Source organism: Myiozetetes cayanensis, unplaced genomic scaffold (genome assembly GCF_022539395.1).
Source record: "Myiozetetes cayanensis isolate MyiCay16 unplaced genomic scaffold, myiCay2020 scf2-11, whole genome shotgun sequence".
NCBI lineage: Eukaryota > Metazoa > Chordata > Aves > Passeriformes > Tyrannidae > Myiozetetes > Myiozetetes cayanensis.
In genome coordinates this window covers 68,368,285-68,395,633 of record NW_026087411.1, presented here as the reverse complement: position 1 = coordinate 68,395,633, position 27,349 = coordinate 68,368,285, and the positions used below count along the sequence as shown (strand labels likewise).

The 27,349-nt window shown below is 44.7% G+C and overlaps 1 protein-coding gene across 1 annotated transcript; it reads right to left on the bottom strand.

The window, feature by feature from the left end:
* Nucleotides 1–27,349, bottom strand: TRAF3IP2 (TRAF3 interacting protein 2). The gene is given in 11 exon segments (XM_050315864.1): nucleotides 1–601; nucleotides 4,942–5,016; nucleotides 6,110–6,226; nucleotides 8,521–8,589; nucleotides 10,386–10,474; nucleotides 11,883–12,058; nucleotides 14,263–14,455; nucleotides 17,536–18,291; nucleotides 18,542–18,626; nucleotides 26,838–26,966; nucleotides 26,968–27,349. Coding segments are annotated over 11 exon segments (1,920 nt in total). The 5' UTR covers nucleotides 27,052–27,349; the 3' UTR covers nucleotides 1–454.

Here is a 27,349-nt window from a genome sequence, read left to right as displayed (position 1 = left end):
TAAGGTGCCTTACAAAAGGCAAATATTTAATAGTGTATATACAAATTAATGGTTTGATAGTGCTATACAAGGCAGGAATATCTTTAAAGAAACCCTGAGCAAAAAGGAGAATGTAATTTTTATTTTACTCTTATTGGAACACAATTTCTGGTATTTGTTTGCTATTATGACTAATAAAGGAATATGTTAAAAACAGATGTTAAAATAAAACTGGGCATTCTTTCCATTTGCAGCTTATTTAAAATTCTAGAGAAAAGAGTTCTGCCCCATCAGCTTTGGAAATAGTTGTTTAACATGGTAGAGAACAAGCTGAGCCTGCGTAACCCAAGACAACCAATTCCTTTAGCAGAAAGAGTGTCTTCTGTCATCAAAAAGAGCCATCTGGAAGAGCGTTGGCTCCCTGCCAGGAACAACCCTTTAGCAACCACTCGACATGCACTTAAAGTTATAATGTTCATAACGGCACAACCTGGAGTGTTGGTAAAGGGCCTATTGGAGGAGCAACGTACTCCTCCTCCCGCAGTAACCGCAAAAGGATGTTCTTCTTATTCTTTGGCCAGTTATAAATGTGGGTGTTCTGCAGCCAGGTAGGCACGTGTTCCTGAAAAAACAAGGAAAATAAACACTAAATCCTGTAAATCCTCCTGAATCTGTACCAGAACCTTGCAGATTCTGTCAGACCCTGCCAAGCAAGATTTCATTTTGTCTGTTCTAGGCACTTTATGTAACAACAAGAAATTTTAATTTGGCTTCAGAGTTGTATTTGGGTTCCTAAATAAATGAACTTTGTGTGATCTCACAGCTTGCCTGTCTCTCTTTCTCTTCTGCCATCATGTTGGCTAATTTCACCACATTTCAAACGAAGTCTGATCTCAGTGACAGGCACTGAAAGGCTTGTGAAAATAAACATTGAGAAGAGAAGGGAGACATTTCAGTGTCCTATGCAGGGAAAGGCTGCCACCTTAGTAGCTGCTCCACAGCAGCTGTAGGATCCACACAACATGTTCAACCTTGGAATGAGAATCAATAGGGAAAGAGTGGGACACCATGGAGTCATTTCTTATCTTGGTAGCCCTCTCGCCCTCCCCTTGCACCTTCCTTCACCAAGCATGGTGTGCTCTGACCACCTCCCAAGCAGGAGGTTGAGGCCAATGCTGAGTTTGAGGAGAGACTAATACATCTCCAGATTAGCAGGGTCAAACCTCCACCACTTCTTGCATCCTGGGAAAGGTGCAGTCTTTCATAGGGGTTGGCTAATGCCCATTAACATAATGAAACTGGGACCACCATGGCCCTGGAGAGCGATAGCAGGCTTATGGAGAGAAACCAGCTCAGACTTCATGTTTGCGTGTTTCCACAGCCTTGGGAGGTTTCCATATGGACACCCTGAATGTTTAGGGGTGAAGGGCTATTATGATACTACTAATTAACAGAGGGACTGATCCTTGACCAAAAGCAGCTCATGGTCACCATGAGATGTAGATTTCTTTTGGAGAGCTGAAGTTGGAGACACCAGAACACAGCCAAAGTGAGAGAGCAGGTAAGCAACATGAGCATCCAGGACATCCAGCACTTGCTCCCTGGACCTCTCATTTAGCAAGGCAGTGTTTTTCCAAGGTGGCTCCCGTTAGGAGGGGCCCAGTCCCTGTTAAGGCAGTGGAGCTGGCTCCGAGAGGACAGAGCAAATAGCTGCTGGTGTGAACCACATCTGTGGCACCTCGCCAGGGGATGCCCTGGCATGGGCAGCACATGTCCTGCCTGCCAGCAAACAATCTAGCTGCAGTCCAAATCTTTCATTCCCAAGCATCGTGCTTTTCAAATTGGCTGTCTTTTCCTTGGCCTGTACAGCTGTAGGAATGAAGCTGCATCGCTTTCCCTGCTCAGGGAGTGGTTTGTGTTAATTGTTCCAACCACTTTGTTAGATCTATAGCATTTATGTATAGGAAGGAGGTGGTAAGTCACACAGGCACTTACACACCCATTAGTCTGAACTCACCTAGGCCTCTGAACAAGCAGCTGCATGAGTGGCAGAGGTATCTATCAAGCCTGACCTTCCTCTTCCTCCAGAGTTCAAGAAAGTATGGGCTTTGGTCAGTGCTCTCCCTAAAGTGCAGGTTTTAAACTACGTGGACACCTCAGTGTGAGGCAAGATCCCACAGCATTCCCTTTGTTAGGAGCACAAATAAGATTTCTTGCCTCCACCTGATAGGGTTTTCTTGCATAGGAATGGATTTTAGTCTTTGTGAACTGTACTCTTTTGGCAAAGCTGCTTGGAATCGGCCAAGAGATTCAAATGTTACTGGGAGAACAAAAGATGACTATGTTTGCATGCATGTGCATACCACTGTTACATGAAATTTGTTTCTTTACTAAATCTTGTTAAGAGCTATAGAAGGAAATGCAGTGCAAAACAGCAAGCGTTTACCAAAGAGCCCTCTCTCTGTCTTTGATAAGAAACTACATTTTTTCAAGGAAGGAAATGCATTAGACATAGTTGGTCTGGACTTCAGAAAAGCATTTGATGTAGGTCCATATGGGAAATCATTAGTTAAGAGGGAAATTAGTGTGGGAAATATGTAGTAGGTAAGAAACCAGTAAGTGAGGATATAATGAGAGAGGCACTGTACATCCAGAGACAGACACCGCACCTTACTTCCAGAACTGCTCGTGCAGTTTTGTTTAATATCCTCGATAATGAAGCCAGTGCAAAAAGCACCTGCACATGAATCAGTAATTTTAACTTGAGGGAGGTGTGTAGGGGTAAAGGGGTAACTACAGCTGCTATTTTTATCCAGGGGAGCAGGGAGAGTGAAAAAGGGGCTTTTCCTTGCCGTATGTCACCTGTCATTACAGGTGGGAGTAATGGGAAAATCGTTTACTGTCCTTTAAATTTTTTTAACCTTGGCTGTGTATCTGTAAGCTGAGAGGAAATTCTCTCTATGCCATAGAGAGAGTATTTGTAACTCTGGGGATCAAACTGGTAGGAAGAGGGCAGAGTGTATTAGTGCAGAAGGCAGGACTGTTTAGGGCTATGACAGCAGAGCGTGGTTTGAGATCTCCTGGCTTTCCTGGCACCAACCCTGCTCATCTCACCCCTCCAGCTGCTTCCACTCTGCCAGAGGGAGCCTCCAGCATGGGGCAATCATGGCTTAATGCTCTGGTCATCAGGTGGTCGGATGAAGACACATTTTTGTGGATTGCTGCAATGCAAACCTTGAACCAGCAAGACCCATGCCTCCTTTAGCAGTGTATGATGGGAAGGTGGAAATCCCATTTCCACCTTAATTACTGCAGCTTGTTCAGGCTCTGGTGCTCTCCTTCCACCCATGATGTCCTCAGTTACATTATCATTAACTAGCTGGATGAAGGTAGGTGATGTAGCAAAGAAATATGTGGAGAAAGAGAGCAAAATTTAACAGCAGTAGAAAATGCTGATCTGCATAATGTAATGAGAGAGGCATCTCTCAAAAAACTGACGTGGACAACAGAGGATAGGCAGGAAGGATGCCTGGAGCCTGTTGCTTTGATAGAGGCAGCTGGATAAACCAACCCTGGAAATTCCTTATAGATCTCTGTCTGACAGAATCACTGCTATATGCTAAACAGTCTTCCAATAAATAATGTTCAGCCAAAATTAACATAACTTATTGTTCTGTCTCAAAGCCCAAAGGCAGCTACAGTGCCTCCTGGGACGCTTCTCTCTGCAACCAGGGTGTAGGGTCTGTTCATGTGGTGGGCACTCAAGTAGCCCCAAGGTTAGGAGCTATCCTGCCCTTTGCCCCCAATCAAGCTGCAAAGACTGACTGAAAATGCTGACCGTTTCCCTGCCTTTGATCTGCACAATTCCCACTGGTGCTGTCTCCCGGCTTTTCACACTGAAGGTAAGTACCAGACTGAGACCATTCAGGAAGGGATCTGAATTACATGAAATACCAGAGGTACCGTTCATTCCAAAGGACTTCACATATTTTACAAACCCAGGGATGTATTTTCAAATTTCCGAGCTTAAATTGGTGCCTAAATAATTTTATTACACTAAAATCCGGAAGTGCAGTGGGGCTTCACAGACCTATAATCACTGATAATATTGTTTAAATTTTGACTCATGTTCCAAAATCTGGTCACACATGGAAATATAAAGAATTTTTCCATACTTTTCCAAAATGCAGCCATACCTACCTAGGGGTAACATGACAGCTACCCAACAGTGCACACAGCATTTAGTTAGGAAAAGTGAACATGAATACAATGCATGAGATTGGGGAAGAATGCTATTTCTCAGCTATAACTGAAGTCATTTAAGTTTTCTGGCCTTGTAAAAATTCAAGAGATTCTCTCAGACTGAGGTAGAATCTGCTGCATTACTTATTTCTTACTCTCAAATGGATCTTCAAAACAAGTAAGGAGGGCAGATGAAATTGCGAGTCCTAAAAAACCTTATATTTTGCCTTTGATGGGCCCATCCAAGTTCAAGAACAGCCTAGTACTTTAATATTTATTATACTCTTTATTTTTATATTCTCAACACACTCTCTTCCAGATCCTCACTTCACATCAGTCATAAATCTTGCCCATCTCACTCATCGGCATTACATCTGGACAAAATTATAAAAGGGTTAATATAAAAAGCAGGCTTCCTGGATAGATTGTCTCTCTCCATTTAAATTCTTTCAGTGCTAAAGGCAATTTGAGTTTTATTGAACATTCATCATCAGAAATACATTTATGTGCTGATTTATACGGTGGATGAAATAGTTTTTATTTGTATGTACGTAAAACTATAAACTTTTAATGTAAAATGGAGCTTTGGAATATTACTAGTGGGATATTGAGAACCAAGAGATGGAGTGTTTTAGTTTTTAAGATTTCACCTGGTGCATTGTGATCAAAATAATAAGTACTTAATCATGCAACAAGTTTATAAGCATGCACGTATTTTACCTTTCTGGCATTTGGAAAAAGCACAGGGATGAATCTGAAGTTCATACTTCCTTGCTGTATAAACTCGATCTGCATCTAGAACAGAAAAAATTGCCAGTTTTATTGTAAAGCCATGATAATTTTTCTTTGCATGCATCTGAACCCTATGTGTATAAACACCTGTTGCTTACTTAAACTGCTCTTCTGTTAAGTGATTTGGTCTATTGCTGGTGGACTCTGTTTTGGCCAATTAATCTGATTCTTCATTACTACAGAAATAGGAAAGATCTGTCAGCCTTTCTTGAGCATTTAGTTTTGTGGTATGAAATAATTATGGGTTTAGCTGCAGTTGCAATCCCATGAAATCCATCTCTAACTGATGAAGCTGTGACTTGACTAAGGCCCCTGTTCAGTCTCCAACAGGGTGAAAGACTTCAGCCAGAGGCCAGGTCTGTGTCCTAGCTAGGACCCAGCCTGTTCCCCATGGCCCTGGACACAGGCATCCCAGGGGTGATAAAGGACAGCAAAATACTGCTGAGAGCTCATCTGTTGGTGACAACTTCTGAGAAGTTTGACTGCAGGACCAAACTATGGAACCAGATGGGTTATAGGGTGAGAAAGGCAGCACACTGCAAACCGAGGGAGAAAGGATCAGTTTCACGGCTCTGTGGCATCTTCTGGGCTGAACGTCCATCCTGTGACGGGCTGTGGAGATGGGTGTCTGGTCCTCTGTCACCCCCCAGGAGCCCCTCCCCTTGCACCTCTGGCCTTTGCTTTGCAATTCCACCTTTCCTTTCAGCCTTGATGTCTGAAAAAAGACCTCAGTTCCAGGATGGCTGAGGAACAGAGGCTGGTTTATAGGGAGGAAGGTCAGGCACTGTTAGATAAGATTGTTCTCAGGGCTATACAAAGGCTCAAGAAGGTGAAGGAGGGAAAAAACCCTGTAACAATAAAGAATATGGAGAAATAAGATGAGCATGTTTAATAGGATTTTTCTCCCTTGAACCTCTTAGCAGATGTTAATGAGCATACGGAGCTGATGAGAGGAAGGATTAATGAATTCCAAAGAGGGGTGTTTAACTACGGGGATTAGGGAAAACAAAGCAAAGAACCTGCCATTTGGAGACAGATTTGTCTTTTGAGAAGAGACAGAGTCTTTGTAAAACAGCAAATGCATGTCCTTGCTTACCATCCTGTGGATGTATTTAGTATGTAAGCCGTGTTCATCCCTGTCCAGCTGGGATTCAGCCCCTTCCACATCCTGTTTGTATTTTGGACTGATTGCTATGATTATCATCACCGTCTTCTGTTAGGGAGAAAAGCACTTTTATGAAATTGGGAAACGCAGCGTGTTTGGTAGAAGCAGATCGGAAATCTGCCAGTTTGTGTTTTAAGTGATCTTTGTGTTCTTGGCAAACGTGAGAGGATCTCATTCATTCTGGCAGGAAATACAGGAGAATTCATACACTCGTTCTCCTCATTATTTCTCGAGATCTCATAATACAGAAAATCTAAATGTCAAGAGATATATTAGCAGCTACCAGTTTACACTTGGAATCCCTACAATATGAAGCTACTTTTTATCAGTGTAGAGTGTCTATGTGCATACACAGAAAAGTTTTATCTTAAAATTCAGACCTAAATGTTTTCCAACAGCTTATGTATAAGTGCATCTATTTAGCCATCTATGGCTTTGTATACAAAAAGCCACTAAAGGCAATGGCCTATGGAAGCTACCCTGAGGGCTCTCGGCAGCAGAAATGACATCTTCTCTTGCTGATCTTAGTGGTGGAGTGTGCAGAGGTGGGCTGTTGTGGATGGCCTGGGCAGGTTTAGGGGTAGCTAGCAGCTCTGTCCCACCTCACCACAACTGGCTGAAAGCAACGCTCCTCCACCTTGCTAGGACAGCCTGGATCCTGCCTGTGACCTCTTTAATCCCAGCCCCCGACTGGAGCTCAGGTTTCCATGGAGGGGCCATCCTTCATATCTGGGAAACATCTCTCCTCCTTAATGGCAGGCCAGTGGAGAGGCTTGGCAGATGAAAGCTTCCTACTTGTGTTTACCTAGGGCCTGTCTTTCATCCCTGCCACATCAGGCTGTGTAAGGCTTCCAAGACTGTGGCTCACAGTCAGCCTGGCACCTAATTAACTCCTTCCTTCTGTGCTATATCAAGAGAATTTGCCCCACCACAGGGTCAAATACGGTAAGGAGCCATTATCCTTTACACCGACTTAACATACTCCAGAATTACTTTTGCTTGTGCCTGACATGCATGTAAGCATTTACAGATGTGGAGGGTTTGAAAGAGACATTCCCAGTTGCATATATTGCCCTGCTTGTGTCCAAGCAGTCCTTTCCTCCTCACATGTGTAAGGGTTTTGAAGTTAAAAAGTGCCTCTACAGTAAATGGAGGAAAACAAACATTTCTGGGGTGGCCAGTCAGAGAAAGATCCTCATGTGGAGGCAGGGAATTGTTCTCTGCACATACTTGCCTCTTGTATTGACTGTGCTGGAGTCCTAAAGGAGATCAGCCAGCTTGTATTTTAAGTGATAATGATGTTTTTGGCAAAAGCAAATTCATGCTGTCTTCTAGTTTTAGTACCTCCATTACGCACGGTGAGCCCAAGCCTAATTTGTCCTGATGAAACTCCAAAAGGCATGGCTGCATTTCCATGGCAGAGGCCCCAGGCTGGCTCTGCATGCAGTTGTGCCAGGTCTTGAGAACATCAGCTAAGGTGTCCTGATGGATATCTTCAGGAAACCTGTGTAGTCCTGTCTCAAATGCTTAAGGTTCCTTGCTCAGACCAGGGAGAGCCCACCACTTTGCCATGCTGTTCCCAAACCACAAAAATCTGCTCAGAGGCTTGGTGGCTACTCAGCAAGGTGTGAATCCAAGGAATTCACTCCATGATGACATGTGTCAAGCGACAGAATCACCAGTTTGTGTCCAGCTGTGCTGGTTTAATGTGACCACTTGGTTTAATCCTAAAGAAGATGTGCACTCACTGCTCAATTGAACTTCAGAGGAAGTTGCTACTGCAGGGAACTGCACTGGCAGCAAGATAAATCTATGTTTTACTGCTTAGATAGATACCAAGTAATGCGAGCAAATCTATCAACCAACAGAATACTAATTTCCGGTGTACATATAGGATGGTTTACCCAGAAGAACTCTTCAGTGTTTTAGATAGCAATTTAAAAGCTACAGGTGAGAGGATGAACATTAGCCACAGCTATGCAGCCTGGGATGAAATACAGATATCACTTTAACCACGCATAGCTAAACCCCACTATTTAAAAAAGAGATGGAGGAACAACTTGTCCAATGGCAGCTTCAGGCTGAATGTAACAGCCAGCATTGGAATTTGGCAAGAGTGCCAGGATTAGCACTTCATTTCTTAAAGAAAGAGCTTTGGGACCATAAGATACAGAATTGAGAGAGATTTGCCTACGCTCTCTCTGCAAGGCCTCTGCTATTTCTGTAGGGGCAGGGAAGATGATAATAGGGGTCTTGCATTTTGATTCTGTCCCTGTTGCTATAATCAACCATTTTCCTCAGGTCACCTCTGCTATGAACAAGGTTAAATTGCCCTTACATACATCACCTAGGTAGCGCTCCATCCACTTAATGATGTCAATACCTCGTACCGTGTCCTCAAAGATATCAATCTGCAAGAGAATGAAAGTCCGTGGTGAACATCCTCTCGCCTTTCCTCCCCATTTGATGGCACTGATATGGCACCTACTCTTTTTTCTAGTTTCTAATGTGCATGCCAGATTCCCTTAGGAAAGAAATGTGTACATGCACAACTTCTCCCCTTTCCCTGCAGTTCAGAGTCAAGCTGGACAGGCACCAGTCAGGCACGGAGGGGCTGCTGTAGGCACACTGCTGGGCTCCTGCTCAGTCGGCCCCTTGGCTGCCCTGCCCTCACAGCTCCCAACTCCCAGGCATTATTTTACTCAATGGAACAAGAAAAAACCAGTGCTGGTGAACATTAGATATGTGATGTTCGCAAAGTGGCTTTTTTGCTACTCTAAACATCTCATGAGCATGGATGGCTGCCCACTTTCTCTATCTGTATAGCTGCAATCGCCCACTATCTTCTGGCTGCAAGGGTATACCGAGAGTGAAGTTTTAGCTTCGTTTTGAACTAAATATTGAGGGTGTGTGGAGGAACTCAGCCAGGTCACTGATACTGAATGCAGTAACCCAGAGTTCAGTGACAGCAGAGCAGTGGAGGACTTCACAGATTGAATATGACCAACACTGCTTGCTTCTCTGCACACTCAGTAAACGCAGAAACCAGAAATCAGTGACTGTGACCAATGGAGGAAGTATTAACTTCTCCAAGTTTTGATAGATGAGTCATGTTCTGCTCTCAAGTCTTTCATTTTCCCTTTTTGTACATAGAAAGCGTATTTGTTTCTTTGCTTTGGGGCCATTTTGCTATGTTTATTATTCTGCAGCAGGGTCCATGAGTTGCCCATCCAGCAAAGGTGCTATTAATGAGCCTTCTACTCTGTAACTTTATGGTGCCCAAAGCTTTCTTATGAATTGGTCATAGCACAGAACTGCTGGAGAGAAGTATAATTGCAGCCTCTGGAAAAAAATAAATCTTTGATTCATGAAAATAAATAAGCGTGTGCAAAGCCCCCCACCAAGTCTCATTCAGTTTAATGATAGCCACTTGCTTAAATGGTTTCCTGAATTGGAGCCAAAGAGTGAAGGTTGAGGGGTCAGATACCATATATTCCTGAAATAAGAAAATATGAATCAAGATTTCGATGAACACCGAATCCTAGAGCCTCTGTGGATGGATCCCTTAGAGAGAGCTGCTATGATGAAGCAAACTCATGAGAAGTTCAGGAAAAATTTGAATGGCTTATGGGATTAGACAGCGGGACACAGACCTTTTCAGGCCAATGATTTTTAGAATCCCTTTTAAAAGTATAACAAAGCAAATGAAACCATGAGATGGGCCATTTCATTATGCTGTGTGAAATACACTGCTTTTAGATAATTTTTTAGCAGAAAAGTATTCACATCTGAAGAACTAACAATGTAATAGCATCACATAAAAAAAGCTGGGGTGGGAGGAACATGAAAATTGACCTTTTTAATATTGATATTAGAGATCAAATATGAGACAATCTTAATGGAACAGCTCACAAAACCGCATACAATTGCCCATCTGGTATCTGGTGGCACTAAATGAAATTTTCCAGGGTCATTTTTAAAGCACATTTCAAAGCCTAAAAGTCAGTCAAAGTATGAATCAACAAAAAGGCAAATAATTTAAGTTAAAGCTTGGAAAGCCAAGGTTAGTTCATTCTGTTTGTATCTTCTTTAACCTACAGAATGTGATGATAAACAGAAAAACATTTAAATGGATAGCCTCTGCTTTTTAAAAAATGTTTCTTTTCTTCCCTGGTTGAATTTAATTTTCTCCAGAAGGAATACTTACAGCAGTTTGAAATCCATTTACAGACAGGAAGTTCACAAATTTCATAACCTCCACTGCTGTGTCCACCGAATAGGTTATAAAGACCTTCCCTGGGAGAGAGAGAGTCCATATGAATATGAAACATATTTAAATACACCACTCAGAGGGTGAGATTGTCACAGCCCTCCTTTTCCTGCAGTTCTAGAACTGCAGAGTCTGCCCACTTTGGTTTCTTTGTAGTATTTACAAAATGCATGTGGGATAGTGCAGTGCCTCGGTGTTGAAATCGGCCCCCCGTACAGAACCTCACTGTACATTGGAGGTCCTACTGCCTTGCTGCTGGCAAGCTGCAGAGGGTAACATCACTCTGCTGCTCACTCTGCCCTGTGGCCAGAACTGCTTTTCCCCAGCCCTTTGGCAGAAGTGAGGCTGGGCTCTCACCCAGAGCTCCTGCTGCCTGCACTGGCTGCAACCAGCACAGCTTTCCCCCAGACCCCACAGATCTGATATGGAGCTGGAGAGGCCCTTATGCCACACTGCCTCACCTTGGAGCAGCATTAACCCCCCTCTGCAGGCAGGATGCGTGGCTGGTGACAACAATGCCTTCAGCTGTCCTTGCCCTTGTGGAAGGGCTTTCCATACTAACTGAAGAATCATGGATTTGCATCAGGGTAAACCAGCTGGCTTATCTAACCCAGCTGAGCATGTGCCACAAATGACACTATTTTATCCAGTAATTCCTCCATCTACCTGATAAAGTAGGGTCTATCCAAGAGTGGCACCCAGTGTTGTAACGCACTCCTAAAGGCCAGAGAGATGGAACTCTTTGGAGTAGAAAGGTATGTGCAAAATGAAGACAAAAGGAAGAAGCAAAACCTCAGGAGAGATGTGGAGGGTTCTTAGCAATGGTACATCTCACCTACTAGCCACCTTGGCATTAAGAAGGAACTCATTTTTCTGAAACCTCACTTCTTTGTAAGAGTTGGAGATAAATGTGTTTGTGGGGCTGGTGGCAATAGAAGCACCTCAGCCAGAGTCTGTGCTGCTCTCAGCACGGGTTCCTGACCCAAAGTCTTCTCCACTCACTGGGTCAGGGAGAAACTGAGGTCAGTGTTCAACATATTTGTCTCATTTGGGACAGACAGAAATGCTTTATCCCTAGGACTTTGTTTGTTATTAGGCTTTTACTGTAAGCTTCAGCCCCCCTCAGAGGGACATCCTGTTTAGCAAGGAGTCATGAAAATAATTTAAACAGTATTTACTTTTTGTAAACAAAATAACAAGCAATTAATGACAATTACATTTTCAGGATTCAAGGGGATAACTCCATCCCACAGAACACAGACACTCACACCCTACAGATGTGATGACACTCCCTCTTTTCTTGTTGTCTTTGTGTCAGTGTCATTCCCCCTGCCATCTACTCCCCCTTTCCCTCTTCTGGAGCTTTCCCACCTAAAACTGTTAGTCTGCGCTGTAAAATCTTGCACAGAACAAATTTGCTAACCAACCACTTACGCAACTCCTCCGGCAAATTGCTGGTTCTCAGAGTTCCCTTGGCTGCAGGGTTACTGAGAGGTCTTGGGACAGCAGCTGGAGATGGAAAATTGTCAGAGGGACAACCGCATGCTTCATCCGGGCCACATGCCTTGGGTGGCATCTGTCCATTAGGTAGCTGGTTGTATAGCTGGTTTCTACAAAGAAAAGCAAGCGGGGGTTTTAAAAATACTTCTTTTCAGGCAAAATTCAGAATTTTTTAATTCTTTTAATAACACATTAAGAACTTTATCTGCATATTAGCTAGGAAAAGTTCTTGTAGAGATGCTTGACTCAGCATAGCTACTAAGTTATTACAGCATCTTTTGAATGGATACTTTGGCGACAGTCTACCACAAGAAGCAGTTTATTGCAGAAGCGACATCAATCACGGGAAGTAAGTCACATCATAGCTGAAAGCTGTTCAGCTTGCAATTAGCAGAAGCAAAGGCCATTTCTGAGCGAGAAATAATGCCGTGTCGATGTTGTTATGCATATATGGGAGCAGGGTGGCCCTTGGGAAATCTCTTCACATTATCTAAGGGGTGCTTCATGGCACCTCACATGCTCTCACAATATCCTGCGCAGCACAGGAGGCACAGAGCAAGGTGGGAATTTGGAAAAATGGGGCTACAAAGGCACTCCACCTCTGGCTCTGGAAGGTGTCCAGTTCTGGACAAACACAAAGTTTTGCTAAAGGATACAAAGTTAATTTCATGACCAGGAATCACAGACCCAAATGAGGCTTTCTCACAGCAGGGACTGGTGATCCAGACCTGCAATAACCTTGCCTAACAACTTCATTGCAGCAAACAGATAGAAAAGTATGACTTCAGGAAGCTTAGCAGTTCCTGTCTTGTGACACTTTGGCTTCACAGTTTAAGTTAATGGGAAGGGAAATCTATAGAGATTTTTATGTGAGGTGTGCTGAGAATCTGCTGGGTTGAATCTGTTGGATGAGTGTTAGGTTTCTCTGAGAGCTTTTCCCCACAGAGCTGTGATGTTCAGTCAGTCAAGACCACTCTCTTTTTTTCTTAGCCTTCCTTAAATGAATGATGACAGGCTGGTCACAGCATGTTTTCTGTTGTCACATTAAGATCTGGTTTATTCATTTCAGTGCAGATGTTTTCTGTTACAAAATACTCTATAGGCAAATATTACCAACATATAACTGCTCTTCTGGGAATCAGCCTGCAAACACCAGTCACACAGCCACAGGACAGACCCCGCATATTCTGGATCTCTTTTAGCAGATAAAAGCAACACACACCTCAACAATGGCCACAAAAAAAATATCCTGAGGTTAATTTACAGATCATCCCAAAACTTCACCTTATCTAAAAAATGTGCCAAAAATGATAAGTCTGTTTTTAAATTTTACTACTGCAAAGGACACCCACTATTCTCCAACATTTTTACATTTCCATACAAACTCTTCAGTGCAATTGTCTCTGCTGCAGGTATTGCCTTAGCTTGCTGTCACTTTTCTGTCACAGCCACTTCTCATAGGCCAGAGCAGAGCAATATTTCAGTCATCTGCCCTCCTTTGATCTGCCTATTCTCCCAGTTTCCTGCCAAATCATGTCTCATAAGTGGACATTTTCAGGCACGGATGCCTGTAAGTTTAACACCACTAAAAGTACTGTGGCACTTAAATAAAAATGGTCAGGTTTCAGATATCCTCAATACTTGAAGCTTTGATTTGTTTTTAGGTAACAGAGCCTGGAGGTAAAAGATCCTGCATGGATAGGTTTCCCCTCTGCTAATGATGTACGTATAAGGATATAAGGCCTGGTAAATTAATATTTGAAAACCAGTCAAAAACCCCTGGATGAAAAGTGCCAGATGTGTAGTGTTAGACTACTACATGAAAAATCATAGAAAAGGCTGCAAACTGCAGTGTAGAGATATATCAGCAATTGATGAGGTTTTCTCCCTTTTTCTCTGCACCACAGAAGAGATAAGAAGGAAATCACTGGAAGCCAATGACTGAGTTGTCCCAGGCTGGTACAGCACAAAGCTGAAGACCACAGTGAGCCACCAAATTGACCTTTGCCCTTGAGCAGGAGAGCTCTAAGGTTTCAACTGAGATATTTTTCAACCCTTCATCCCTTTAACCTTCAAGCATTTATCTTCCTTAAAGTGTGCATTTCAGGGTGTGCTATAACAACATATCAGGTATCTGGCTTTGAAGTTCTTTAAGGTAAGGTCAGGCCCCCATTGGGTGTAAAATAGCAAATAAAGAAAACCACCCAGCATCTCACATCCCCTGCAGCCTGGGCACACTCACAGTACAAGAATTCACAATTACTGGTTGGAGCTTCCAGCTTCCCCAGCCCCCAACCCCCCCAGGCATACTTACGGGAATCGAGGAGGACCAGGGGAGGAGCATGTCCTCTGGGGTGGTGGTCGGTCTCCGGTGCCCTTGGGAGCACGAAGGTTTGAGTAATTTGGGATGACTTGCTGGGCTGGGCGGATAACTCTCATGCAAGGTCCGGGAACAGGAGGAAGTGGTTGCGATGTCTGTGCAAAATGCTGGAAAGGAGCTCTGCCATCTGGGAGGGTGAGAAAATAAAGGCAGCCACTATCATTTCAGCCAACACATTTTTGCCTCAGTTTGTGTTTATTCCTTTCCAGGCATGTCCTCCTTCATGTCTCAGGAAACTGAGCAGTTTGGAGGCATTTGCAGGTATTTCGCTCTGGAAGAAGCCAGATGAAGGAATATTTTACAGTCTGAAGCTTTCTATTTCCCATTCACATCTGAACCTGGCATGGTTCAGCTCCCCGCTCTGGGTTGGGCTGTTGGGACAGCTGACAGTAAAACATTCCAGGCTGCTTTGTCCCTGCACTTACCATGCCTCAGTGTTCTTCAGTAGGGATTGTTTGTTTGGGTTTTTTTAATTTCTTTTTGGCAATAACTTGTGAAAATGAATCATCTCAAAGTTCTCATCAAAGCAGATGCAAAATCCTGGAACAAATCAGTTTGCAACACTAAGGCTAAACAGACCGTGATTATTGTAAATGAAAAGAGAAAAAATAATCTCTTAGTTTGTTACTTCACCCTGTGTGAATTTTCTGTGAAAGTGACTTTTTAAGGCCTTGCTGCTGCTCCCCTTGCCATCTAGGAGGCTGCAAGGGAAGCCCAAAGTGACGATTTTGTTCAAGTAATTCTGAAAATTCCCTTACTGTTACTGGGCACAAGCACATAATGCAGTTCAATAACTAATATACATGGAACTGCTGGCATAAACTGAAAGAGAAAGCAATGCAAGCTGTTTGCTTCTCAAATGGGGAAAAGTAATTTTTTTCCCCCCAGTCTTTCTGCTTGCAGTTTTCATTAGGCAACAGCTCCATGCACCTTCAAGCTGCTGTGTGCAGATCAAAGTCCAGCCTGGCAGGGATTATTAGCACTGCATGATTATAGTGTTATGAGCTGGTTCTGAAAGCTGCAGCACTCAAATGCTCTTGCCCCCAAAACTGTTTTTTTAAATTCCTTTTAGGTTTTCTGGGGTCATGCTTTCCTTTCTCTAGCAGTAGTGAGGACTATTTTTTTTTAAGGGGAAGAGAAAGAAAGAAAACAAAGCTTTGATTAAATAGTCCAATTCCAGAGGCAAATACTTTAAAAAAACCCAAACAACCAACCCTACAATTACAAAGACTTTCCTGATGAAATTGTGAGTCGGCAACATTGCGTTTGTTGAGATTGTTTTAGATTTTTCCCACTTCCCCTCTCAACTGTTTGCAACAGAGCAGGGTGAAAGGGGCTGGGAGAATAATATTACGAATCAATATGTTTTTCTTATGGATTCCTCATGACCAGCTCTAGGGGAGATGGCAGGGATCTGGGAGACTCAGTTTGGTTTAGAGGTTTTAAGGCCAATGTTTCACTGGCGTCCTTTGGATCTGTCTGATCCACATTATTTTAATGGATGAAGCCACTGCCATTCAAAGCACAGTGTGGCCAGGAGAATGTGTCCCCATACACCGACACACCTCTCATATAGAGATACCTGAAATAATCGTCCCCGGGCACGTAGCATTGTTGCGAGAATTTCTTTGACTTCAGAAGCAGTTTTGCTTTTGAATCTCAAATAGCAGGTGCCCAGAGCCAGTTCAGAGCTTCCCGGCACAACTGCTATTCCCCAGGGGAGGCATGTTGCAACACACAAACTGCAGAGCTTTGTTGTGGGTTGCCACTGCCCAACAATTATCTGAAACGCAAGGAGCTGTCAGGAGGTGATTTATGCTGTACCAGGCATGTGAGAAACAGGAATACAGTTGCCAGCTTCTTGGTCCTGACCAAATCTGCTCCAGCCATCTGAGTTTATTTTACTCTTTTTGCCCTCTGGATATGGTTAAAATGGTAGTGATTTTTCTAAAGAAAGCCTTTCAGAGTTCCTGCTTTCAAACAAAATGTCCTCATTCAGTTAAATGTCCTACTTCTCAGGATGTCCGCTTGTGGAAGAGGTAAATTGAGGTAAATAGTGAGGGGTGTTGTGCAACCAACTCTTTGTCTGCTGAAAGCTGAACTGAAAGGAGAAGGTATGAAAAGAAAAGCAGAGGACATTTTCCAAATGTTAAGCTGTAAGTGTCATTGAAAGTCCATCCGTAGCCCCTTCCCCTTTACGAAGTTCCAAAATTAGAGCTGGAAACTGAGTTTCTGAAACCCTCTCTCTTTCATATACCTAATTACAGCACATTGCTGGAATGACAAAACTCTTTAAACAGCTGTGGAGGCAACAGAAGGTTAAAAAAAAATAATAAAGGGTTATCAGAACAGGCCTACAAAGGCTTTTTATTACTAAGCCAGCCCAAAACAGGTCAGGGTCTCAGGAGTCTAATGTAATATAAATTGTATGAAAACAATTATATTGCTGTTGAATGTTCAAAGCTCACTTCATAACAGATAAAAATCTCAGAGACTGAAAAGGAATACTAATTAATAGCAGGTTGTAAACTGCGTCGTAGTCTCCAAGAGCCAAAACACCCATACTGATGGAGTCACATCAGCGTTCAGTGATACAATCACCAGAAGCTGAGGGGGCTCCATTTTAAGTAATGAGCTTTCATTTCAGCTGACAACGGAAAAAAAACGAGGATGATGGATGCCATGCTCTTTTCACATAGAAATAAAGCACATGGGTGAGTTTGGTCACAGGGCTGGAGGATACTATTTACAGAGACTGAGGGTAACCTCCCATCCTGATCCTGGCAGGAAATTCTCAACTTTGGGGATCCAAGTGGGAGCAAGCAAATCTATGAAAACAACAGGAATTGAGTCGGTATACGAGGCTGCCGAATGACTGATGCAAGGAGGAAGGAAATGACTAGAATACGAAATAACAGCAGGGAGAGGCTTTGTATGATCAGCGTGACCAGCAAAGGCTAGTTTCTAGGCAAAATCATTAGCCTGCATTTATGAGTAACTGTGACCTCTTTAACTTTTTATCTGTCTCAGAGGTTTTGCACCAGAGAGCCCAGCTGCATAACTCAAACCCTTGAAGTTATAAAAAGGACTGCAAATAGATGCTTAAAGAGGTTAATAATTGCATGCTGCACTGGGAAACACCGCCCCGGTGAGCGATGGCTGTGATACACCCGGAGAACCTCCCACAGGGCGAGCGGTGCTACTCACATGGGCCTTGGGGGTGCTGCTCTGCCGGGCAGCGGTGCCCAAAGCAGCCGGGGGCTTGCGAGGGGGCATTGGGACGGGGCAAGTGCTGGCACAGAGGACACTGCTGATGCTCAGGTCCGATAAACTCTCTGGAGATCAGTGGTCCTGGGAGGTCCTGGGGGTTCAGTACAGACACCAGCGGTAAGGGGGGCTCCAAGTGCCTGATGCCCATTACGTCTTGTGACTGGGAGTTGTACCCTGTGTCCACAGTCCCCAGCTCTGCTGGGTGTCTGTTTCCTGAGGGTTGCTGTGACTGTGAACTCCCTTGGCTGCTCTCCTCCAGTGAGTCCTCGGGAACATCAGACAAGATCTGCTCTGATTTACTGCATTTGTGCCTGGTGTCAGCTGAAAGCTGTGATCTTGGCTGCATGCCTGGTTTGTCCATAGCTGTAAGATGCCTCCTGGAGGGAAATACTCCTGCTATTGATTCACTGGAGGAACAGAAGTGTCCATCTCCATTGGGATCAGTATATTCTGACCACAAGCTGCTGTCCGGCCCAATGGACGGTGCTGACTGATGATGTGCTGATGCTCTGCAAAGGCATGATGGATTGGTTGCAGGCTGAGGTGTTTGAGAAACACATGGTCTCTGGGCCTCCTCGTCCTCCATATCCTCTCCAGAAGGGTGCAAAGCCTTTTCCAAGATGTGTTCAGGTAACTGGGACCATGGTATGGATTCATCCACTTCGACTGGTATGCTTCGTCCCACAAAAGTCCCTGAAACATTGAGAGAAGAAACACTGTAGATGGAGAGCCATACAGTCAAAATGCCTATCCTCAGTCATCATTCAGTGACTGTGAGCTGGGATACTGAAGAGCAGTATGTATTCTTTATATTCTTTATATTTTAATGTTTTTTAAAAGGATGGCAGAAAACAGAAAGAAAGGTCTGGCTGACTTTTGGCAAAACAAGAAAGTAGAGGGTTAGCTGAAAGGTGGCTAGTACAGAGTTATAATTTAGACTAACCTGACACAGAGGCCATTTCCAAGTTTTGTAGTTGAACCAGAAGCGAGTCAGCCACCTTACTGCAAGGCCAGGATTTTTCAGCAAGCTGGAAAACAAGAGAAACGACTCTTGTGAACATGGTACAGTTTCACATGGACAATAATCCTAAAATATTTCTGTCTGAAAAAGAAATACCAGTTAAAGTTCTGGAAACCGTGTTGTGCAAATCAGTTGTTTTTATGGGATTTCTGGAACTTACTGTTCCTGCTGAGACTGGAGGTGGGCAAAAGCAGATGGACTGTCTCTCAGAGATAATTTCTGCACCTGACAATAGAGCAGACTACTTAGGTCTGGCAGTTTGGTTTAGGCATAATCCAGGGAATCCAATCACTTGCAATTATTTTACTCCTGACCTTCTAATAATAGCTTCATGCTGATGCTTCAGATCTAAACTTCACCACACACCTAGCTGAGTAATTTCAACTCCAAAGCTTGTTTCCAGGTGTGGCTGCTTATTTTATCATATCACTTCATCCAGCCTATTATCACATGACTCTTGTTACTGTAAATTATTGAAAATTAAAGGACAATTTAGAGAGATTTAGTTACTGCTTGGAACTTTTTACCCCTTCCTTCAGAATTGACCTGGGCCCAAACACAGGCCCAAATCAAAGTTATCACTTCCATTTGGGAGTGCTGTCAGTAAATTTAGTCCAGACAAGTGATGCCTGACGATAGACGCTGCTGCTTCACCCTCACTCAGAACGACAGCAGCAGTGGTCGATGATTGGTAAATGCTGAGCGGGCTTCAGGAAGCGCACCCATCTTCATCCTCTTACAGAGTGCAGATTAGCTTCCTGCCAGCAAATTTTATCTCTTACCATGGAGTATAGAGAAACAAGCCCAGTGGTCATCATTTCCCCAGCCGTTTACCTTCTACCACACTGAAGAAGCTAAAATCCCAAGTAGGAGAGATATCAGAAGAGAGCGGACTAAGCACTCAAGCAATGACTTCAGTCACAGAAGGGTTGAATGAAGAACACATCTAAATGACCACAGTATAAAAAACAGTAGAACAGGATCACAGAGAGGTACAAGGCAGTGTCGCAGCCTTTACCCTGACTCTCACAACAGTTCTGTAAAAGCGAATGTTGTGCCCTGTGTTACAGGGCAAGAGCGAGGCTTTACATTCATGCTGATCAGATCAAATGACACGACTTCCCCCTCAAAGTACCTCTGACATAGAAAATTCTGGGTGTAACATTTTCTGGAAAGTAGGAGAAAAACTGTGCTTTAGTGCTGGGCTACAATGTAAATACTGCTCCTCTATGTAACTTAAAACCCATCCCTGCAGAAGATTTACCATATATTCATACATACTATGTTATATTAAGCATGTCCACAGGGAGAATTATCCTGGGATAACTACAGTGGGATAATTATGCTGGTAAATTTTCCCATGTCGGCAAACCCTCGGAGCAGCTATTAGTTGCACCAACACAGCACACACGCTGCTGCAGCCCCTGCATGAGAGCGCTGTGTCTGGTGCCAAACCAGCTCCTTCCCATACCAGCAACCAGGCTTTAAACCCTGATGGTCACCTCACCACCATCACATATTTCTCCCTATGCTTTGCATCCCTTTTCCTCTATGCCAATCACAAACACTCACCCAGCCCGCTGAGTCACGGTTCTCTGACAGTCACAACCAATGTGATGGGAAAGGGAAAACCTCGAACTCTCAGCAGCAGCACAGGACCATGACACAGGGACTTGTGCTATGTTCTGCAGAGGCGGCAAAATGCCCTTTGCCTGGGACCTTTGGTCAGATGGCAGTTTAAATGACGACTGTCCTTCTGGTGGTGACTCACAGCACAAAGTCAGATTTACAAGAATCAAGCTGTAAACCTGCTAAGTGGTCCCCTGACAGGCTTAGAGAAGCACCTGTGAAGTTCAGGTGTCAAACACCCTACAAAACCATCTGTCTTCTGCTCATCGCAACAGCTCTGTAAACCTGACCCTTGGATCATCTGGCCCTGAAGTGCCTGCTCAGACATGCTTCAACGTGTGGCTATCTCTGTCCATTTGGCTGTATAACGAATGTCATGCACTCCAGCGGCACAAATCACATTGCAAACTCTTATTTACCCTCTGACCATCTCCAGTAAACTTGTGCAAAGTTCACCCTGCTGTTCATAAAGCACAAGCTCAGCTGTGGACTGGGGACTGGGGTACAGCTCTACCATTCTAGACGTTCGTTGTCTGATCATCCCTCCCATTAGATTTAATCCTCAGCAAACATGCAAACGAGACTTTTCAGAAACAAAGTTGCAATACCTCGTACACTAAAATGCTTCTTTGATGGTCTCTGAAGTAGCTGGATGAAAATGCTAGAAAATACTTTGAATTCAGATCTTCTGTATTCAATAGCCTTTAGTTTAGCACCATGAAAGGAAGAACAGATTTCTGTGGAGAGACTGAGAACTCAATCCAGAGCTCAGTGAAGTAAATGGGTTTTGGATTGGGTGTCAGATGGGATTTAAAAGTTACTAAATTCCTTTGGAGGCTACAACCTCCAAAGTTTTTGGTATTTTTTTAGTTGCATTGCTAACATCTGGCTATCAGTGAAACAGATCATGCACAGGCTACATGATTCTAATGAACAGTACAACGTGGGTAGGGAAAATTCAAACTTGTTTTCTTCAAGTTTGCTATTTAATGTATTTACTCTGCCTTTTGGAAAAGGAATATTAAGACTTTATTAAACTATATTGCAAATGATCAGCTACCAAATTTTTAAAATGTCTTTCTTCACAATAGTTTAAAAATGTCTTTCCTATTAGTTTAATCTCTGGACGGATAAATGCCTCTTTATCTCCCAAATCAACCTAATATTTAAATGACAGCATTATTTCCTTCCTGTGTAACATAAGCTAAAAACAATTACTTCAAATATATGAGTGAAATAATTTAGTCAGACAGAAAAGACATTCCATCACTTGTTTTTTTACCTGCAAAAAACTTCTATTTTTTTTAGACAGGTTTTTGCTTAGACCCTGATGCAGGATAGCTGAGCAGCAAAAGCTGAGCTTTGACACCCACGCACAGCCCCTGCTCCCACAGGGCCGAGGAAGGAGGCACCAGAGGGGTGAGGGCTTCGGCACTGAAAAAGGAAGAAATGTGACTTCATCCTCCTCCTCCCTTAGTAGCTCTGGTTGGAGAGAGAAGCTGTTTCAACAGCAGAGCTCTGTCTGGAGAGATAGTCCTGAGGATAAATTAACCCCAGGACATGCTAAACACTTTTTGAGCAATGCTGGCAATGGTATGTGGATGGGAATTCCCAAGAGAAATCCCCACATTGCTGGAAATGTAACAGATGATTCAAAAACACCCTCCTCCAACGGCAGTACTTCAGGGTGTTGTTTCTACTCAGCTGAAGATCCTTGGCTTTTGGAAAAAGACCCAACACTGAGCCCATTATCCCTGTATTTTAGGTTGCCTTCTGCTGCTGAGTTTCATTTTGTCTCCTTTACCTTTTCTAGTTAGCTTATCCTGTAAATATAGTTATGCATAGGACAGAAAAATTACTCACTTAGGTCTCCTGTGTTGAAGAGCTAGGGTAGAGGAATGCTTCAGCATATTGAAATACCCCCAGAAATCTGTAGCCTGATCCCTTTTCTGGCACAGAGGCTGCTGGAGAGAGTAGGTCGCGTCCAATCTCATTTTTAAAGACACTGTAGCTTCAAGTCAGATCATGGTATTGCCAGAAAGCTTAAAGAATTTAATATCCCCCCTGCACCTACGACTATTCAGGAGATTACTGATAACAAGTTGGAGCTATTGCATATATTTCTGCTTGTAATGAAGTGAAGAGGCCCTTCCTGAAGGGACAGGGTATCCAGACCTGGACTGTTGCAAAAAACTGTCAGGAGAGCTCCTTAAATAACCCTTTTCCCTTCTTTTCCTTCCTCTGCTCATACACCCATTTCTGCACCATTTCTGTGCATTAATTCAGCACATAACCTTTGTGGGTGGGTGTTCAGTGACTCAAGCTCCTGGGAGGAAGCTCATCCCAGCTCCCTTGTGAGGCTCCCCACACCTAGAGAGGTTCTTTCACTGCTCCTGCCAGAAAGACAGGAAAGGCCGCCCAGCCCTCCTGCTCACAGCCTGCTGCTGCTGGCCAGGGCTGCTCCTGGGAAGCTGCAGGGAGAGCATAAATGAAGGGGAGCAAATTCTTCTGCAGATAAGTTGAGTACCCAAATTCCAAGCAATGGCCAAACTCCCCTAAAAATTGTCCTGTGGAGGCAAGGGGCTGACCAGGGGCCAGGAAGGGTATTGGGCTTGGGCTCATCTGTGCTGTTTTCTTGCAGATGATTGCAAAATCCATCAGGTATTTAATCTGTTTCCCAGCACAAAGACTTGTCAGGATGTGCTGTCCCAAAACACACACAAACCATCTATCTGCTTTTGATTAGAAACCTTCTGTAATGAAGAAACAGAAGAGAGATTCTGCAACATGAGCACAGCAGTGCTCCCTGTTGCTTCTGGGAAGGGAGAAAATACCTTTGCTCTTTTGATCAAAGTTACATTTGTCTACCTTATTAAACTAGAAAATATTAGGATGAGAAAGAAACCTCACCTTCCTTGGTGCACAACACACAAGGACAGGGTTTTTTATTCACCAGTCAAGGTATTTCTGAAATGGCATGGGTAGAGATTAAGGCAAAGCTGAGAAGAAAGGGTGGGGACAGACAGAAATTTCTTGATTTCCAAATAATTCCTGCATACTCTGGCTGAATCCCTTAAGCTCCCTGGTGCTGCTGATATACATCTGCAGGGTGGGAGTAAGTGGATGCAGAATTTACAAGCTGCTGTAAAGATGCACACATTGAGATCGCACTGAATCCTGTTGCCGTGGGGTCAGGTAAGCATAAGTGTGTAAGTACACTTGCTGTAAGTGCAGCTTTCTCTACAGAAGCACTAGGCACAACTTTCCTCAAAAAATATCAGAGAGCAAATGTGGGAACTGTCTTGGGTCTATAACCTAAATAAACACTGCCAAAGAAATCCAAGCTCCAGAGTTTCACACTTCACCATGAAAAATTTTGGCTGCTGTCATCACAGACACTTACCCTGTCCCTTGGGTACCTTACACAGCAAAGACTAAGGCAATGTGTCACATTCCTAGACCAGATTTTTAGGCAATGTTTATTTGTATACCTTCTGGAAAAAGTAGACAAAAGAATATGAAAACAATGTTCCTCTTCCACACTGACTATATATACGGTTGCTCCTAAGTATTTTCTGCAGCCATGGCATGAAAGTCTACATGTGCTAGGAGAACATACTTCAAATCCTCCCTGCATGGCAAACATCACATTCCCTTTTGCAGTACTAATGTTGTTTCACTGGGCAATCCATGGTGCGAAGAGTAGACCTGATATTTTTTGTCTCTTTAGTGTAGATGTCAATATACAAGTAATAGGAATGCTGGGCAATAAGCAGTCAGAAACTAGAAGGGTGACACCCTCAAGCAGGATCCAAACAGGCATCTCAGATATAAGCAGCATTTCCTGTCAGTTTTCTAAACTTTGTGAAATATGAAAATGTTTGCAGTGATCTTAGGTATCCTTAAAAATGTGCTTGTTTTCCAGAGGTTATTTCCCACCCACTAGTGATAAAACTCCCATAGGCACTGAATAAACCCCAACCTGGGATATTCCATGGCCCTGGCACATCTAAAAATCCTGTCATAAAACCTGGGGCTGGCTGAGTGGGGTGGGATGGGGGGATCACCACAAGAGCCATAAGTGTCCTCAGCCTGCTTTCCCATAGCTTCATGCCTCACACTGAGGACTCTGGTTCCTAATAAGGAAGAACCTTCAGTATTTCATGGGGCTGATGTCTCTCTCATCCCCAGCCACTCTCCCTGTTCTGCAGTGCGAGGGATGAGGGGTGCGTGGGCGGTGGGAGGCCACGGGGAAGCCTGGGAGGCCTGACGTTTCTCCCTCAGCTGGTGTGAGGAAAGCCTCACTCACTTCTTGTCATGAAACGTGCAGAATGTATATCTTTCAGACGTGTACCCTCTGCCAAACTTCAAAAGCCATGGCTGGCGGTGGGGGACCCTGACAGACATGAGCACCATAATTGCACATGCCTTGTTTCCTGCCTTAGAAAGACAGAAAGAAAATCCAACTCCGTTAAAAAAAAGAACAACATAAAAAACAAAAAACAGCTTCAGAGGCATTAGAGGCATTGCAGGCAGCAGCTCCATTGGCAGATGCTCACCAGCACCAGCCCTGCTGCCTGCGCCCCTCGCACCCCTATCTTTGGCGTCACCAGCTGTGGGGCTCACAGCCCCATCTGGTCACGATGGGGCATTGATGCCTGCCTGCGATGGCACTGATGTGGCCAGTCCAGGCCTTGAACCCACCCAGGCCTTGCAGGAAATGGGAATTTCTGGTCTGGTGGGTGGTGGTGGTCAAGGACCAGTACGCCCAGATGTGCCGTTCTTGTTGCCCAGTCAATTGTAACCCTACAAAACCTGTATCCTGAAACAATCATAGAATCATAGAATCACAGAATCATAGAATCAGCTGGGTTGGAAAGGACCTCTGAGATCATCAGGTCAAACCCTTGATCCAACACCACCGTGGTTACTAGACCATGGCACTAAGTGCCACATTCAGTTCCGTCTTAAAAACCTCCAGGGATGGAGAATCCACCACTTCCCTGGGCAGCCCACTTCAGTGCCTGATTACTCCCTCTGAAAAGAATTTCTTCCTAATATCCAACCTAAACCCCTCCTGGCAGAGCTTAAGACCACGCCCTCTTGTCTTACTGATAGCTGCCTGGGAGGAGAGATTGACCCCCACCTGGCTACAACCTCCTGTCAGGGAGTTGTAGACAGTGATGAGGTCTCCCCTGAGCCTTCTCTTTCCCAGGCTAAACAACCGCAGCTCCCTCAGCCTCTCCTCATAGGATTTGTGCTCGAGTCCCTTCACCATCCTCACTGCTCTTCTCTGGACCTGCTCCAGCACCTCAATATCCTTCCTGAACTGAGGGGCCCAGAACTGGACAGAGCACTCCAGGTGTGGCCTCACCAGCCCTGAGTAAAGGGGAAGAATCCCTTCCCTGGTCCTGGTGGACATGCTATTCCTGATCCAGGCCAGGATGCCATCGGCCTTCTTGGCCACCTGGGCACACTGCTGGCTCATGTTCAGCTTCCTGTTGATCCAAACTCCCAGATCCCTTTCTGCCTGGCTGCTCTCCAGCCACTCTGTGCCCAGCCTGTAGCGCTGCAGGGGTTGTTGTGGCCAAAGGGCAGGACCCGGCACTTGGCCTTGTTGAACCTCATCCCATTGGAATCAGCCCAACTCTCCAGTCTATCCAGGTCCCTCTGCAGAGCCCTGCTACCTTCCAGCTGATCAACACTCCCCCCCAGCTTAGTGTCATCTGCAAATTTGCTAATGGTGGACTCAATCCCCTCATACAGATCATCAATAAAGATGTTAAACAGGGCTTGGCCCAACACTGATCCCTAGGCCACCAACTGGATGCAGCACTGTTCATCACACTTCGAGCCTGGCCCTCCAGCCAGTTCCTAACCCAGCACAGAGTGCCCCTGTCCAAGCTGTGAGCTGCCAGCTTTTCCAGGAGTGTGCTGTGGGTAAAATGAAAGCAGGTTTTATACGGCTGATTTTATCCTAATTAAAAAGAAATACTACCACCTTGCTCCCACTATTTCAATACCAGTGCTATGGAGGACAATGCAAAAGGGGCCTGTGATCCTGTTTTCTCCATGCCTTCCAAGTCAGCTCTCCCTCACCAGGTCCACGGATCTATCCAATGCGGCCTCAAGGCAGCAGAGAGGAGAGAGGAGAGAAGGGAGGGGAAGGGAGGGGAGGAGAACCCTCGGCCAACAAATCACCTTGAGCTTGCAGAGCCGTGCAGGGCGGGAGCGGGATCAGGCCTGGCTGCCAGGCATTGCCAGGCAACTACGTAAATAGGCAGGACAACATTTCGACACCAGGCGTGTCCGTTCCCACTGTTTACCCCAACCCCGCCTGATTAAAAAAAAAAAAAAAAAAAAAAAAAGAAAAAAAAACCAACAAAAACTCCAAACAAACTGCAGCGAAATGGCTGAAACATGTTGTAACCATCTGTGAAACTCGGGCTATCATTACAGGAGAGAGAGGGAGAGAGCGAGGGAGACAGCAATTTGAGGGGGGGAAAAAGCCCCACCGGGAGCCAGAAGTGGGTCAGCAGCTAATTACAAACAGGGGCCGAGAACAGGCGGCATCTCTGACACTTCTTACCTTGCGGGCGAGGGAGGGTCGCTCTGAGCTGACCGAGGAAAGCGGGAGGGCCGGCGATGCCTCCTGCGCTCCCCGCCGCTCTCCGGGCGTGCCCCGCTCTCCTTCCTCAGCCGGCCGGGTGGTTTGGTTTTTTTTCCCTCTTTTTACGACACCCTCCCTGCCTCTCCCAGGTAAGCGGCAGAACTGGCTCTGCAGCAGGAAGTGGAAGAGGCATGCACGGCACAACGTGGCGGCAGCGGTGGGAGAGCCTCTCTGGGGGAGTGACACTTTAAAAGCTCAAAACCCTCTGGAAATGCCTGCGCGCAGCCCGCTCTCTCTCTCGTGGGAAACCGGGCTGCTTCTGCGTGAGCCCCGCAGATAAGTTACTGTAGGGGAAACCCGGTGTGATTCCTTAAACGGTGTGCCTCGCCGGGAAAGTCGTCCTTTGCTTTCAGCCCTCGGTCTCTCGGTGTCAATGCCGAATGTTAAAGCAACTGTGATTCAGACTACTGGAGACAATCACATGATGGGTG